Source organism: Camellia sinensis, chromosome 10, assembly GCF_055761805.1.
Source record: "Camellia sinensis isolate YWXY chromosome 10, ASM5576180v1, whole genome shotgun sequence".
NCBI lineage: Eukaryota > Viridiplantae > Streptophyta > Magnoliopsida > Ericales > Theaceae > Camellia > Camellia sinensis.
The window spans coordinates 61,598,860-61,615,246 of NC_138970.1; the positions used below are offsets into that span (position 1 = coordinate 61,598,860).

Consider the following 16,387-nt stretch of genomic DNA (forward strand, 5'->3'; position numbering starts at 1 on the left):
TATTTACTTTGCCAGGACTTTATATTGCTTTTCCCGTTTAGTTCTAAAATACTTCATTGCAACTTGAGGCAAATTGTTTTGAAGTTTCTTTTGCCTTTTAATTTTTGTTGCCAATAGTCTATTTGGATTTTCTGAAGTGTGACTTTTTTTTTTATATGATAAAATTGATCTTTTTAACGGTTTTTTTCTTTAGCCTTCTATGAGGAATCAAATGTATTTCGATCACGAAAAAAGTGTGGATGTGATAATTGTTGGTATTTAGTTTGTTAATTGCAGGTAAATTGAGAGACACACTGGTGCTTTTTATCAAGATGAGTTATGTTGGAATTTTATTATGTTCAATTCCTCTTAGTTCATAGTTGTTTGTTTTCTACTTTGTCATAAGTATTTTGATGTTATTTTTTCTATTATGATTTCTTTTAGCTGATTTTTTAAAATGAATTCAAGCGTTTGAGTGGTTTTGTTGCAGGCGATTTATCCGCATTAGAAACGTTAGGGTTGTGTTGCTATTATTAGTCGTCTTCTTCTTCTTTTTCTTCTTCTTCTTTTAAACAAGCTAGGATGATTATTCTTTTTTACCAAAATATTCAGTTACCATTTCTCGAAGGGATTGAAATTTGCTAAAGCGAAAGGCTTACCTAGTTGTGATACTAATTCAAAAACATTACTACGTGTGTTGTTTTGACATGTATATCTTTGCTTATGTTGAACAGAATAACATTTTTATTTCTAAAAATTTGCTATTTAAATTTTAATTCTAAAGTTTGTGAAACCTTAATTTGCTATCTCAACTTCTTGTGCGTGTAGTTTTAAATTGGAGTGAAATTGTTGTCATTTTAAATTGATTTATTTTAATTGCGTGCTCTAGAGCGTGTGATATCAAAAAAAAAAATTGCTGAAAGCGCCTCTAGGCATAGGTTCCGAGTATCATTATAAAACAAAGTTTAGAAAGTGCCTTTTGTTGACTTTAATGTCTAAAGCCTTGTTTTGATAATGTTGATGAAAGAGAATGAAAAACCTTGGTGGTATTGTCCTTAGACTAGGTATCCCCCAAGAGGATGCGAGATAGAAAAGATGCGGTTGGGTGTAGAATCAATGCTTTGAAATGCACAAAGCCTCTTGCATTGGTAAAGTATGAATAGGTGTTGTTCATATCCTTTTGTAAATAATCACAACCATTCAAAATAGGTGCAACCCCTTGAAGGGTTATGTTTTTTCCACCGACAAGACAACCGTTTGGATTGATCACTTTCTAAACCTACCCTATCTCTCATATGTGAAATAATTTCCAATAAACCATTTTAAGAGTCCTATTTTATTATAGTTTAATGGATATCTTGTGAATTCATTCTATGTCCATTTTGGCTTTCCCCTTGTCCTTAACAGTGCATTCATTTGGAACAATAGACCACCTGTATGCTAGTCAATTTTTATTATTTGGATGCCCCTTGTGCTCATAAACATGTAAGCTGTCGTAATGATTGTTAGTTTCTAAGTTCTATCCTTGGGAGTCTCTTCATGACAAGAACAGAATATTAGAGCTTTGACAGTGCTTTGAATTGACCCAAGTAGATTTTCTACAACCATTATGGTGTTCTCGAGTTGCAAGGCTATAGAAACTTGCAGCTTTGAATAACTCCAAACATACAAGGAAAAAGATTAGAATTAAAGAAAAAAAAGAAAAAATGAAAAAAACAATTTAACAAGAATAAAGTCTATATCTGGAAAATTGATTTCGTTCTCTTTATGTGCAGGTTAAGAAGAGAGAATAAGTTTTAAGAAAAGCAAAGGTTGCTGTCCTGATACACAGTGCAAAGAAGCTAATTGCCGAGACATATCTACAAGAAAGCTTAGAAGCATTTTCAGGAACAAAGCTGCACAAGCAACTAAAGTCCAATGCTAACGAAGCTCAAATCAGTTTTACTTCCAGCAGCTGAGAAACAGCATTTAACAGCAGAATTCCAAACCTGGGAAGCTTTACTTGTCTTGCTGTGGAATACCATAAAGTTGCACACAAATTTTCATGTAAATCTGAATTTCGAGTTGGCTCATTGGCATGGCTGTTTAGGTTTCCAAAGCTTGTTAATACAATGATGTCTGCACTGTAATGTGGTGGTTGAGCGAGCCTATATTTGAAACTGTCTTTTAAGCCAGTCTTTTTTAATTAATTTCAAGACTAATATATGTTATTCATCTTGTTCTTCATTGCTCTTAAACGAGGTGTCATGTGTACCACATGCAAGTTACGATCAAAATTAGTGATTGTTATGAACTATTGTGGCATTAGACAATGGGCCATTGTGGTGGTGTCGGGCTACCAAACTATCAAATTAAATTTGGTTAAAACTTCTTGTATTATGTTATGTTTCCATTGTGGTAAATTATGTTACAATCGCAGTGGTTCTTGGTTAAGATGGAGGTTTATTTTTAGGTTGGGCTTCACTCTGTTTTCTTGTAATGTTTATGCTGTTTGTCTAGGTTAATCATGTTTTCCTTCTTTTGGATTGAATGCTTAATGGAAGTGTTCTTTTCAACTTCGTTCTATAAAATGTTATTATTACCTTACTACTGAAAGAAAAATCATGATAATGAACTACTTACAATTGCCATGGCTAATTCTAATTTCAAGCTCAAATAATTGGTTGAAGTTCATCTATGACTTGATGATTATGCATTGACTTGAACCATGGGCACAAGTCATCGTGCAACGTACGACATCCCGTAACTAGTATATATATCTCTCTATTTTGTTCAAGTAAAAACATGTGAAACCGATGTTGATAAAAACTTTATGGCAATGTCCTTCAACTGTTCTGTCTTGTAAAGAAATAGGAGAACAATATTAGATGCTAAACTAATTGACCATCAATCAGAGGGTGTGTGGAGGTATCCTATCCTTTTGACCACACATCATATGAAGCAAGCTTTGAAGGGCCTGTGAAATATACTCGGCGACAAACTCAGCATGAAGTTAAATTCCTAGGCAGACCAAACTTAGACCTTTTGCATTTGCTTTGATTCTATATGTTACTATTTTCCTTAGCATAAACAAGATGTACTTGGTATTCTTAAGAGTCTTTGTACGACTGAAGTCTTTAACCAATCTATTTACTGGACATAGCATTACATGTTTCTCTTTGTAGATCGCAGTAGCAAATTATGATCTCAAATACTTGCTAGACATTCTCTCTCTTATATTTTTATGAGTGATGATTGTTGGAGTTATTGAATATTATATAAGTTTTTTTTTTTTTATGAATTTATTGTCAGTTTGATAATTAAACTGGAAATGGAAGCTTTTTATGTCCTCTGGTGGAGGAAAATAAAAAATTAATTTTTATTTTTGGGAATGTGGGGTTGATGGAAGCAAATTGTTTGCCCAACTTATGCTGTGTCTGGATAATGGATTTAAACATTGATTTGGAAAAGGAAAAGATACAATATGATGGTGAAAAATTGTGAATGAAATATAAATTAACTTTTTATTTCATTTCTCATTTCCTTTTCAAATCTCTACAGAAATTTATGACGCAAATACAATACTTGAAAAGGTTAGGCTACAATACTTGTCATAAATACCATATGTAGATTATAATCAAAATTGGTATTCGTTCTAAACTATTACAGTGCTAGGTTACAAGGTATTAGTGATTACGAGGGATTATGGTGGTGGAGCAAGCAAGCTATTAAGATAAAAGTGATTAGAACTTATTATGTGTTTGGTTATATTTTAAAATGATGTTTGTTATAACTCATTACAATAACCTTAGTTACAATAAAAATATTTCTTATTTACATGTTACGTCTTAAAAGTAATACTAATTATGATTAATATAAGAGTAACTATGATCACACAACATAATAAAAAATGAGATGTAATAAAATTTGATTTAATAATTTATCATTTCAACCACTATAATAAAATGTAACCAAATACCATTATACTAAATATTAATTTAAACCATAACATGCCTCTCAATACAATTGGATGTAACCAGTATCATTTTAGAACATAGTCCAACATTATAACAAGACATTACAAATTTAATTTAACAATGAGTTAATTACTTAATATTATATTTTTACAAAAATTTTGCTTTTCTCATCTAAAAATTTCTTAGTAAAAAAAAAATTAAGGTTTGACTTTTGTACCAAAATAAAACTTTGTTTTTGATTTCATCAATTTAAATTCTAAATTTTTAATTTGTTTTGAATTTAAATCATTTGCTTATTTTCATGAAAAAAAGTATTTAATCATTAAACTGAATGAAAAAAGAATAAGGCATTTAGCCTGGTGGTTGTATAGCGGAAAAGAATGTTATATCTTTTGTGGTAATATTTATTTGTTCCCCATTATTATGGGGTTATTGGTGATTAGTAGTTATTGGGCTTGGACTTTAGACATTATCTATATATATATATATTAAAATATTATTTTTCTTCAGATTTTACTTGATCAAAATATACAAATCGTTTAAATTAAAAGTAAATTAAAAGATTAAGAATTTAATTGATAAAAATAAAGATAATTTTTTTTAAGGTCCCTCATATTACGATTTTATAGCATAAAGGACATGAAATATTTTCATAGTAGTTGGGGTCCCTCAATTTTTACAGAGAAATTTCGAAGTTTTGAAATTTCTCTAGTTTGCTCAATTTCTCTATGTTTTCAAATTTTCTCTGTATTTTGAAATTTCTCTGGTTTGAAATTTCTCTGATTTGCTCACAATTAGGTTACTTGTTTGATTTTTACTGATTAGTTGTCTCCTTATGTATAATTTTTTTTCTTTGAGATGAATTTTCTCTAGCACTAAGATATCCCCTTTAGATTAATTTTCTCTATAAACATTGGTCTTCCTTTTCTCTCTGTGCCTTGCTTGATTTTCTCTCAAATTTTCTCTGGTATTTGAATTTTCTCTACCTATATGCTCCCATTAATTTATGCTGCTTGTTTGATTTTCAATGGATTGTTGTATCCTTGTGCTGAATTTTCTCTCGCATCTGTATTTTCTTTGACCACAATAGAATCCAATTTCTTTTTGTAGCTTCATTGATTTTCTCTATCTAGTTGTGTGCTTATGTGTATAATTTTCTTTGTCTTTTGAAAAAATTTCAAGGATTTGACATCTTTAATGCTGAAATTTCTATCATTGTGTTGAATTTCCTGTTGACATCTTTATGTTTTCATTGTCTAGAAATGGAAAAACGCAGCAATAACAAAACACTTGAAGCACCACAAAAGAAACAAAAGTCATTGAGTCTTATAGTTATGAGCTGAGATCAAAACGCAGCAATAGCAAAACACCACAAACACCCCAAACAAAATAGAAAGTCTCTGTCACTGCCAGTTATGAGTTGAGATCTAAAGGTATCGGCGAAACACTAGAAACACCAAAACAAACACAAAAAGTCCAAACCCAAGAGGCAACTAGCATCAAGAAGACACCAACTCCAAAAGTCTCAAGCTCAAAGGGAAAAAGAAGTTGCAAAGAAAATCCATCTCAACCAAACTACTAGCTTCAACCAGATCAAGCAAGCACATAGAGTAAAGTGAATCCAATGTGTTCAGAGAAAATTCATCTCAAGGGAAAAATTACACACAATGTGAAACATAATTTGATGGGTCAGGAAAAATTCAGATGATAGAGAAAATAAATCAAGGCACATAAATTAATGTGATTATAATTGTGGTCAGAGAAAATTCAGATTCTAGATAAAATTCATCACATGGAGGAAACTAACTAGTGAAAATCAAATCAAATTCAGAGAAGAAAATCCTGTGATTGAAGAAGTCATTGTTGTTTGCTTCAATTTTGTTATCATTCTCAATTCAGAGAGAGAGTCACGGCGGCGGAAGAGGCTATAACGAAAAAGAGCAAAGAGAAAAGAGAGAGGAGAGAGAATGAGAGAGTGAGGGTGATATACGGCTAGGAAGCACAAATACGGGATACGGGTTATGATACAATACGATACGGCGATACAGCAAAATTTGAAAAACTAGGATACAGGTACGGCGGGGATACGCTCGTAAAAAATATTTTTTTTATAATTTTTAGTAATGTAGTATGTCTAAAAATAAAACCTAAAGCAAAAGACAACTTGATAAAAAAGAAAGATTCCTATAAAGTTAAGAGTCTTCAAAGTCAATAGCTTCAACTTCGTTCCCCTTCATCAGTGAATATCATAGCTTCCATATCTAGTTCATCAAGAGAAAGACTTACAATTTCAAGTAAGCTTGCACCCTCCGATGAATCAAAAGCATCTCCACCAACATCCCATAACTTGGTTTCTCCTTCAATGTACTGTCGACTTCTCCTTGATTGGAGACGAAGATTGTTGTGCACAAAAACCAAATCTTCAGTACATTGTGGTGTCATTTTGTTTCTTTTCATGGAGTGAATAAAGGAGTAGGTGCTCCGATTCCTTTCACACCATGATGAGGAACATGGCTGGCCAAGCAATTTTAATACTAAAGATTGAAGCATAGGAGCAGGAGACCCATGTGTAAACCATCAAATAAGTGGATCCAATACTCTATCAATCTTTGAGTCAAAATCTCCAAACATATCCAAATCTCCTGAAAACTTGGCATATTCCACATTTACAACCCTTCTCTTCTCTAAATTTGGAAAGTATTTCTTGAAACACTTGTTTCTCATACTTGAAATTTCTTCATTCCTATGAGAAGGGACGTGATTGGGATTTTCATTAAGCCACATTGAACTATAATACCTAGATTACAACTGTACGGGGGCAAATATCCTCTGCTTTCCATACTCCTTGTACTCCAAGCTTCTCTTGACGGCATCTACCTGGCAACACAGAAACGGAGAGCTGCCCGGCGGTGGTGTGCCGGATAGACCCTCTGACGATCAAGTCAGTTCACTTGAGGAAGAAGAAGACTGATAGAGAGAGAGAGTATTCTTTTTGGGGAAGAAGTTGCATACCTCTAACATTCGTCCTCCACCCTATTTCAAGGCTGGCCATGCAGCCTCAAGATTATGCGTGCACTACCTCTGCTGTCCTTCCCAAGACAGATGGCAGTGCTCGCCTCTCACCACCTTACGCGTGTAAAGGCTTAGTCCTCCCACCAGTACATGCAGAATTGTCTAACGGTATTGAGGCATGCGTGGAGCAGATGTCCTCTCCCTCATGCCATTGGCCCAGGTGGCACACCAGACCGCAGTACCACGACCGGCCTATCTCCCGCGCAGAACTATCACCACAGGCGCTCAATCGCGCCATGCCCCACCGGACTGGCCCATGTCAAAGGAGCAGAGGGGTGATGCTTCATGGGCCGGGCTGGTATTGACCGGTGCATCGTGGCATACCGGTCACGAGGCATGCCGGCCTCCGCCCGCTCTACCTTCATCCGAGGTTATCTGGAATCTGCCATCTCGGCCATCCGGTCAGAGGCGTGCCATCCCTTACTTATCCATAGTTTAGCCCGAGCTACCCGTAGCCCGAGCTACCCGTAGCCCGGTCTCGCCACTCGGCTATGTGCACTGCCGAATGTTTGCTAGTCGCAGCTCAGCCAGGCTCAGATCAAGTCGGTCAGCCGATCTTTTAGACCGAGCAAAATAGATCCGTCTTGTCTTAGCTCAGCCGTACTAACGGCGCAAATCTCCCCTCTCAATTGCCCCTTAACCCCATCCGACCTAGTCGTGATTAGGGTTACCATCGTGACCGAGCTTACGGATGAGTTGCGCCATCACCAAGCCGAGCATGATTGGGGGCATATCTACCGCCGAGCTATCCCGTTTGATCGGCCATTTCCTCTGCAGTCTCATCGAAGGTCGTACAGCCGTACTGACAGCCGCGTTTCTAGTGCCACGTGGCTTCACGCCATTAGGTCGTACAGCCAGCTGTTCTGCACGCGCAAAATTCAAACGGCGCAGCCGTTTGGGGTTCCTTTCCCCCTCTTTTGTATTCCAACGAAGGGCCTAAAACCCTTCACTTTACCTTCTCTTCCACACAAGCCCTAAACCCTAGCTTCCATATTCTCTGAGAATTTCCCCTTACTGCCGCTGCGTCTCGCCTGCCTCCGCTTCCATTCTTTGTTTCTCGTAAAGCCACTGCCAAGTTCGAGAGGCCCTGCTCTTGCAACTGGTATTAGGCAAGTCCTCCCACCTTTTCTCCAAACTCTCGCACTTCGAGTTCCTCAACTTTTTCACCTTTTTATGCTTTGTATACTCCATGTTTACACTCGGGGCCATTAGGGTTGCTTTCCCTTGCTTAGGTCTTGCACACCCTAGGGCAAACAAGAACAGTAGGAATGGATGGGGCTTCCATGCCCCTCATTTCTCCTGGGCTCGAACGAGTTCGTCCTATTTCTGGGATGAACAGTTTGAATCTGGGTAGAACCGAGCAAAACGCTCGTTTAGATCCTTAAATGACACATCGGCTGAGCAAAAACTAGTTTGTGGCCTCGCGTTGAGACTGTAGCCGAGCCGAGCTACCAAATAAACCGATAATAGAACTGAACCGGGCGAACTGAACTTTGAGCCTTGACCGAGTCAGTTCGTCTAGTAGAATCGATTGAGCTATAACTTTGACCGAGTGAGCTTAGGAGAGTCAGAACCGAACTAGGAAATAGAGGCTGTAGCTTAGCCGAGGTTGGGGTCGAACCGGCCAAACACTAGTGACCCTCTCATTGAGCTAGTTGCAATAAGAGCCGCGCAATTTTTGCCGTGCTAACCCTTGGGAATTATTTTTAATAATGCAGAACACACTAGGACCGTCCAGGCCAGTCCAGAACCATCATTGGTGGAGCTCAAGGTTTGAACGAATACACCATCATTTTTGACCGAGATAGTCCATAACCCAAGTAAAACCGAGATAAATGGGGAAGTACCGGTTTATAGTTAGTTCACCCGGCACGATGGCAGAGTTTTGAAGGGAGTACAACATCCCAGATGACGTCATCTTAGAGCTCGCCAAAAAGGGAGACACCCCTTGGGGAGATCTAGACCGGTGCCCCTTTACGGTCGTATCAATAGTAGAGGGAGGGCTCCGCTTCCCGGTCCAGCCTTTGATCTGTGAGTTTTTTAGGCAGACAAGGCTTTACCCGACCCAAGTTTCAAATAACACTTACAAAATAATAAACAGGGTCGCCGAACAGAACCGGAGGCTCGGTCTCGATCTCGGTCTAGCTGAAATTTTCCATCAGTATAGTCTTAGTAGAAATAAGAGCGGGTTTTGCTGGTACCTCAAAGTGAAGAAGGGCCGAGCAAAATTAATAGAGGGTAACCCGGACAAGGAGACAAACGATGACGACTTCTTGTGGGTGTCCGGTCGCTATGAGGACACCGAGGCACCCATACCGGGATGGTATATTAGAATGGATTTTGGCAGTGCCGGTGAGTCGCTCGGCTGACCGCGTTATTTTCTTTTTGCATCACTCACTTTCCATGCCGATCTAACACTTGTCTTCTTTTTGCAGATAAGCACCTAGCAGCAGACTACTACCGGGCCAACCAAGAGGCCATCAGAGTCCTGCTGCGCCATCCTGCCGAGGAGAGGGAGGCTTTGAAATTGCTCAGCTTCGACCAGACCTACCATTACACCGCGCCGTGCAGGAGCCGGGTTACCGATTTTCTGCGTGCGCCAACCCCAGAACCAGATCCAAACTTACCACCGATCAGGCTTATTCCACTCACCGCCGAGCAAGAAATGGCGAAAATCAGGGCCATCAAGTCCTTAATCACCAGGGAAGAAGACGAGCCCCAGAACCTAGAGGCAACCGGTGGGACATCCTCCACACCCGCCGTGCAGGGAGACAGGGCAGTACTGGCGCTTGCCAGCGAGCATCCGGCTGGTCGGTCCAAGAAGCGGCCGAGGAACGAGCAAACCGGGCCGCGTCTGGCGGATGAAGACTTCACCGATCACATCTCTACCGAGCTCGGGGACCAGACCGAGCAACCACGGACCAGCAAACCCAAGGGCCCAGCCCCCCCGGTCTGGGCACCCGAGTTCAAATACCAGGGCCGAGCAGTTTCTGCTGAAGACTCTATGTACGCGGACAAGGACTACTCGCTTGGTTTCAATTTGACCAAAGGGTTGATCTTGCCCACCGATATAAAAAAATATGACGAGCTTTCCGACCTCAAGGTCCTCCGCTCGGCAGCGAAATCCATAGTGCTGGTAAGTTCTCCATTTTTTACGCCAAACTGTTTGCTCGACTTTTGCACGGTTTTTCGAATACTGACGATCTCTCACTTGTTTTCAGGCTGCGCAAAAGAACTACTTGGCCCACGACCGGATGATCAAAGTACGGCAGAGCCTGCGGGATGCCATAGCCGAGAATAAGGCTCAAAAGGGCGAGATAGCGAAGCTCAAAGCAGCGCAGGAAGCAGTTGAGGCCGAGCGAGATATCTTGAGCCAGAAGGTTGACCGAGCTAACGAGGACAAACTTCGGGCCGTGAAGTCGACAAAGGCTCGGTATCTCGTCGAGCTGAGGAAGCTGCGCGATGCGCACAAAGCCGAGAAGGACAAGGCCGTAGATGATGCAGAAGACCAGGGATACGCGCAGGGCGAGAAGACCTACGAACGGCAGGTCCAAGCAACCAAGGACATCTTTTTCCAATGCGACTGGAAAGCTGCCGTGGAGAAAGTTGGTCTTGGTCAAGATTCTGACATGTTCATCAATCCGCCTGCTGCCTATATCCCGGTCTACATGCAGGCGTACTCCAAGGCCACCCAAAACCGGCTCATCGCGGATGCAAGGAAAGAGGCCGAGGAAGAAGCCGCCGCCGCAAAAGAAGCCGAGCAAAATCCTCCCGAAGCATCCCCAGATGTGGAGGAAGAGGCTGATCGGGATGTTGCTGTGGTGGAAGGCACTGACGATGACGCCAAAGAAAACCTGCCCGAGCACAATGTGGAAGAGGCCGAGCAAACTGTGCAAGTCGCCGAACAAACGGTTGACGTAGAGTTGGATTGAACCCCTTTTTTTTTCTTTTTTTCTTTTTTTGTAACCGGGCTATGTTCCCCCCGTCTTGTACTTAAATTTCCTTTATCAATGAAGATTTTTGGCTTTTTGCTCGCTCATCTTCTATTTCTGTTCGGTGTGCATCTGCATGGATTCCTTGATTCAACTGTTGAAAATTCACAACTACCAGGCCGGCTGTGCCGTATAGTTTGCCGAGCTAAAATCAGCTCAAACATTTTCTAGTAGTTCGGTTCTGGGAGCATACAAATGAACTGATATTTTAATTCGTCCGAGCAGAATCTGCTCGGCCTTCATTCGTTTGTAAATTTCATGCGACTTCAACGTGATCGAGCAATCAGCTCGCTTTCTCAGTTGGGTATGCCGCCAACATTTCTTTTAGGCCGAGCAAATTCAGCTCGGCTTCTTATCGGTTAGACAAAATTCCAACATCCCGAATTCTGCCGAGCAAACTCAGCTCATTTTCCATATTGGACAAGACGCCAATACGTCCACTGGGCCGAGCAAAATCAGCTCGGCCCTCACACTGGGCAAAACACCAATGTTTTAGTTGAGTTGGTCATGACCCCAACACTTCAACCGAGCAAAACCAGCTCGGCCCTAATGCGAATGGGGCCTTATGCCAATTACATCGTTTGACAATGCACCAACTGTTTGTGCGGTTTGCATTCATTCCGGCGGGAGGAAATCAGTCTGGTCCCATTCAAGTCGGTCTCTTGCCCCTGGTATTCATAATTGCCTTGCGTCCTTGCGAATCCATTGTACAAAGATGTAGTTCCAAACAACAAGAGGACTATTTTTCATTACAAAAGCATTGCTATCCTTTACATTAAGTGCCAAAAGGCTAAAGGTCTAAAAAAAAACTAAACAACACAAGCAAATTACATCTTAAAAGTAAAAGACCTTAAGGTTGGCCGTATTCCATGGTCGGGGGACAGCTTTGCCATCTATATCCTCCAGATGGTACGCCCCTTTACCAGCAAGACCAATCACCTTGTATGGTCCTTCCCAATTTGCACCGAGCTTTCCTTCACCAGGGACCACTGTGTTGCCAAGCACCTTTCTTAATACCCAGTCCCCAATCTTGAACATCCTGGGGTGCACATCCTTGTTGTACTTTTTGGAGAGTTCTTGTTGATAAGCCGCTATGTGGATCAATGCTCGCTCCCTCCTTTCTTCAGCAAGGTCCAACTCCAATGCCACCGCTTCACTATTCAGATCTGGCTGGAAGCTTTCAGAGCGGATGGCTGGCATGCCAATTTCCAACAGGATGACGGCCTCTATGCCGTAGGCCAAAGCAAATGGTGTTTCCCCGGTTGACCGCCTTGGCGTAGTGTGGTATGCCCAGAGCACATTAGGGAGTTCTTCAGCCCACTTGCCCTTAGACTTCTCAGGCCGCTTCTTCAGCCCGTCCAGGATGGTCTTGTTTGAAGCCTCTGCTTGACCATTTGACTGAGGATAGGTCGGCGTCGAATTGTAGAACTCGATCTTCAACTCTTCGCAAAATCCGTGAAAGATTTTACCATCAAATTGAGTGCCATTATCCGAGATGAGGGCCTTGGGTATACCGAAACGGGTGATCACGTTTTGCCATACAAACTTCTTCACGTCCTTTTCCCTTATGGTCGCTAGTGGCTCGGCCTCAACCCACTTGGTGAAATAGTCGGTGGCGGCGATGAAGAACTTACGGTTGCCTGGTGCAGCTGGGAGTGGCCCAAAAATATCCAACCCCCAAAGCGCGAACGGCCAAGGACTTGTGAGAGAGAGCAAATCTCTAGCCGGCTGGTGGATCTGGTGGGCGAACTTCTGACACTTCTCGCACCTGCGAACATATTTTTGCGCATCTGCCTGCATGCGCGGCCACCAATAACCGTGAGAAATTGCTCGGTACGCCAAGGATCTGCCCCCAGTATGGCTGCCATAGATTCCCTCATGTATCTCATAGAGGAAAGCCTCCACCATGGTGGGGTGGACACATTTCAAATACGGGCCGATGAAAGATTTCTTGTACAAGGCCCCGGACGGAGAGAGCCAAAACCGCTCTGACTTTGCCCGGATCTTGTGTGCCGCCTTCTTTTCTTCTGGTAGAATTCTATCCTTCAAGAAGGCGATGATAGGATCCATCCAAGAAGGGCCTAAGTCGGTGCAGAGTACCTCGGCTGATTCTGGTTCCTCGATGCTTGGCCGTGGTAAAAATTCTATCATCAAGGGGTTAGGAAAAGCTGTCTGAGCATAAGCAAGTCCGGCCAATTCATCGGCCGCGCTGTTTTCCTCGCGGTCGATTTGTTCCAACCATATTGCAGCGAACTTCTTGATCTCTGCGCGTACCAGCGCCTGATACTTGGCCATTCTTTCGTCCTTTGCTTCATATTCTCCTGAGACCTGATTGACCACCAACTTGGAGTCACTAAATACCATAAGGGCTGTGGTTTTCATTCTCAGCGCGCTTTTTAGTCCGGCAAGGAGAGCTTCATACTTAGCCTCGTTGTTGGACGCTGGGAAGCCGAGTGTAATTGCCTGCTCGATGATCAGCCCGTCCGGCGACTTCAGCACGATGCCTAGCCCGGCCCCATGTCTGTTGGACGCCCCATCAACGAAGAGCTTCCACATCTCGCCAATAAACAGCTTCCAGCAATCAGAGGGGTTCTGGGATCTTCTCATTTCCAAGTCTCTGATCGGTTCATCCTGGTCCCTTTCTTTGACCTTGTTGGGTTCATCATCTTCGGACTTTGTTAGTCCGGTCATGCTCGTCTCTTGTCCTACTTGCGAACCAACACTCGTTTCTGTTGCCAGAACCATGGGTTGTGCTAAATCCGCACCAACCAAATCAACCGGGCACACTGGATGCATCCCAGGGGCAAATTCCGCCACAAAGTCGGCAAGTGCTTGAGCCTTGACTGCGGTGCGCGGTCGGAACTTGATGTCATATTGTCCTAATTCCACGGCCCATTTCAAAATTCTCCCAGTGAAATCTGCCTTTTCAAAAAGCACTTTAAGCGGGAACTTGGTTAACACAACTATTGTATGGGCATGAAAATAGTGTGCCAGCTTTCTTGACGCCATCATTAGGGCCAGTGCCAATTTTTCCAAGGGAAGATATCTCGTTTCGGCTGGGAGAAGAGTCTTGCTTACATAGAAGATTGGTAGGTGCTGGATGCCTTCAGCACGCACCAATACCGCGCTGACTGCGTGTTGAGAGACAGCCAAGTAGAGGTACAACTCTTCGCCTGGCTGAGGTGTGACCAAAATAGGGGCTGAGGAGAGATATGCTTTCAGGTCTGCTAGTGCGCCATCGCACTCGTCATCCCAAAAGAACTTGGACTTCAGAGTTTTAAAGAAGGGCCTATAATGATCAGAAGACCGGCTGATAAATTTGTTCAACGTGGCTGCTATCCCGGCAAGATATTGCATGTCCTTCGTGGAGTTGGGACGCTCCAGGTCTTGTATGGCCTTGATCTGTGATGGGTCAGCTTCAATCCCTCGATTTGTGACCAGAAAACCCAGAAACTTTCCGGTGCCAACTCCGAAGGCGCACTTTGTGGCATTCAAACGAAGCTTGTGGAGCTTAAGTATGGCGAACATCTCTGCAAGGTAGGTGAGGTGTTGAGACTTCTCCTTACTCTTCACCATCATATCGTCGATATAAGCCTCCATTGTTTGGCCCAAGAGGGGAGCGAACATTTTTGTTACCATCCGCTGAAAGGTCGCCCCGGCATTCTTTAGTCCGAACGACATGACTTTGTAGCAATATAAGCCTCTGGGAGTTGTGAACGACGTGATCTCTCTGTCCGGTTTATACATGGCTATCTGGTGGTAGCCGCGATATGCGTCCAGGAAGCTAAACCTCTGATAGCCAGCGGTTAAGTCCACCAATTGATCAATTCGTGGGAGGGGAAAGCTATCCTTGGGGCAAGCTCGGTTGACAGTCTTGTAGTCAACGCAGACTCGCTACTTGCCGTTCTTCTTCAGAACAACCACCGTGTTGGATATCCATCGAGGGTATTGCACCTCCTCTATGGCCCCAGCTTCCAACAAATTCTTCACTTCTTCTGCGACCACTTCAGCATGGTGCAAGGCTGAGCGGTGCGTCCTTTGAATGACTGGCCGTGCATTAGGGAAGACATTCAACTGATGACAAATGAAGCTCGGGTCAGGCATGTCGTAAGGCGTCCAGGCGAAGGCCTCCAAATTGGAAACCAAGAAGTTGACATAATCCATCCGCTCAGCGCTAGACAAGGATGATCCCAAGAGGAAGAATTTAGTTGGGTCGTCCTTGTCAATGCGAACTTCCACCAAATCTTTGACCGACTTTTCCTCGGCCTTTCTTCCTACGTCTTCAAGGACCTCTTTACCCTCGGGCCCTTCAATCATTTGGACGAACCCTTTGGCCGCTCGGCTGCTATTTACCGTAACAAAGCATTGTTTCGCCATCACCTGGTCCCCCCAAACTTCCTCTATTTGTCCGCTTGGTGCCGGAAAGCGCATGACTTGGTGGAAGGTCGAAGCAACTGCTTGCATGGCGTGCAGCCAACCTCTGCTTAAGATCAAGTTGTAAGTTGATGGAACTTTAAGCACCCAGAACTCTACTTGCTTTACGACCGATCCCGCTTTGACCGGCAAAATAATCTTTCCGATTGGCCATTCTGGCTGCGAGTTGAAGTCGACTAAAGGGGACGTTGCGGGGGCCAAGTCCTTGTCTTCCAACTTCATTTGTTTAAACGCGTCATAATACATAATTTCTACCAAACTCCCCTGGTCGATCAAGATTCTCTTGATGTCAAAGTCTTTGACGCGAAGAGTGACTACTAAAGCATCATTGTGCGGCATCTGAACTCTTTCCAAGTCCTTGGTCGAGAATGAAAGGATGTCCCTTTCTTCGGTCTTTCCCTTCTTCACAGCGGGCTGAACAGAGAGCACTTCCCTCATGTGCTCGGCCTTCTTGATCATCCCTCTCAGCTCGCAAACCCTGGCCGGTTCAATGATACCGTGGATGACGTTGATTACACCTTGCGGGGGCGCTTCTAGGGCGGCCAGGCCGTTTGGCTCAGCCTGGTCCGCTGGCGTGGCCTTGATGCCCCCATCTATGTATTGGTCAAGATGCCCCGCCGCCACTAACTCCTCTAAGTGTTGTTTGAGCGGCAAGCAGTCCTCTGTTCGGTGCCCCCGTTCTTCATGAAAGGTGCAGCGATATTTCGAATTGAAGCCCCTCTGCGCACTCCCCAACTTGGCCGGCCAACGGACGAAAGGTTCACCTCGAATCTCGCTCAAAATGCAGTAGATGGGGATTTTAAATACCGTGGGGTTCTTAGTCCGCGCCTTTAATTTTCTTTTGGCATCCTCCGCTGCATCACGGGGAGGGTCAGCCCGGTCATTTCGGCGACCCTTGTTTCTGTCATCACGGTTTGAACCATGGCGCTGGTCTTTAGACCGGTTGTTTGGGCA

The 16,387-nt window shown here is 43.1% G+C and overlaps 2 protein-coding genes across 2 annotated transcripts; both read right to left on the minus strand.

Moving 5' to 3' along the window:
- Nucleotides 1-11,833: 11,833 nt before the first annotated feature.
- On the minus strand, nt 11,834-14,746 carry LOC145800429 (uncharacterized). The gene is made up of 2 exons (XM_082890100.1): nt 12,984-14,746; nt 11,834-12,269 (listed from the first exon to the last, which is right to left on the minus strand). The coding sequence occupies exons 1-2, from the start codon at nt 14,744-14,746 to the stop codon at nt 11,834-11,836; spliced, it is 2,199 nt and encodes a 732-aa protein (XP_082746226.1).
- Nucleotides 14,747-14,893: 147 nt separating this feature from the next.
- Nucleotides 14,894-15,892, minus strand: LOC145800430 (uncharacterized). Its single transcript, XM_082890101.1, has one exon. The coding sequence runs from the start codon at nt 15,890-15,892 to the stop codon at nt 14,894-14,896; it is 999 nt and encodes a 332-aa protein (XP_082746227.1).
- Between the last annotated feature and the right edge of the window lie 495 nt (nt 15,893-16,387).

Excerpts from the sequence above, each read along its gene's own strand:
- LOC145800429 (XM_082890100.1), bottom strand. The coding sequence starts at position 14,746 with ATGTATAAACCGGACAGAGAGATCACGTCGTTCACAACTCCCAGAGGC. Across the intron at positions 12,270-12,983 it reads ATCCGGGCAAAGTCAGAGCG|GCGGTCAACCGGGGAAACAC; the intron begins GTTTTGGCTCTC and ends CACTACGCCAAG.
- LOC145800430 (XM_082890101.1), bottom strand. The coding sequence starts at position 15,892 with ATGATCAAGAAGGCCGAGCACATGAGGGAAGTGCTCTCTGTTCAGCCC.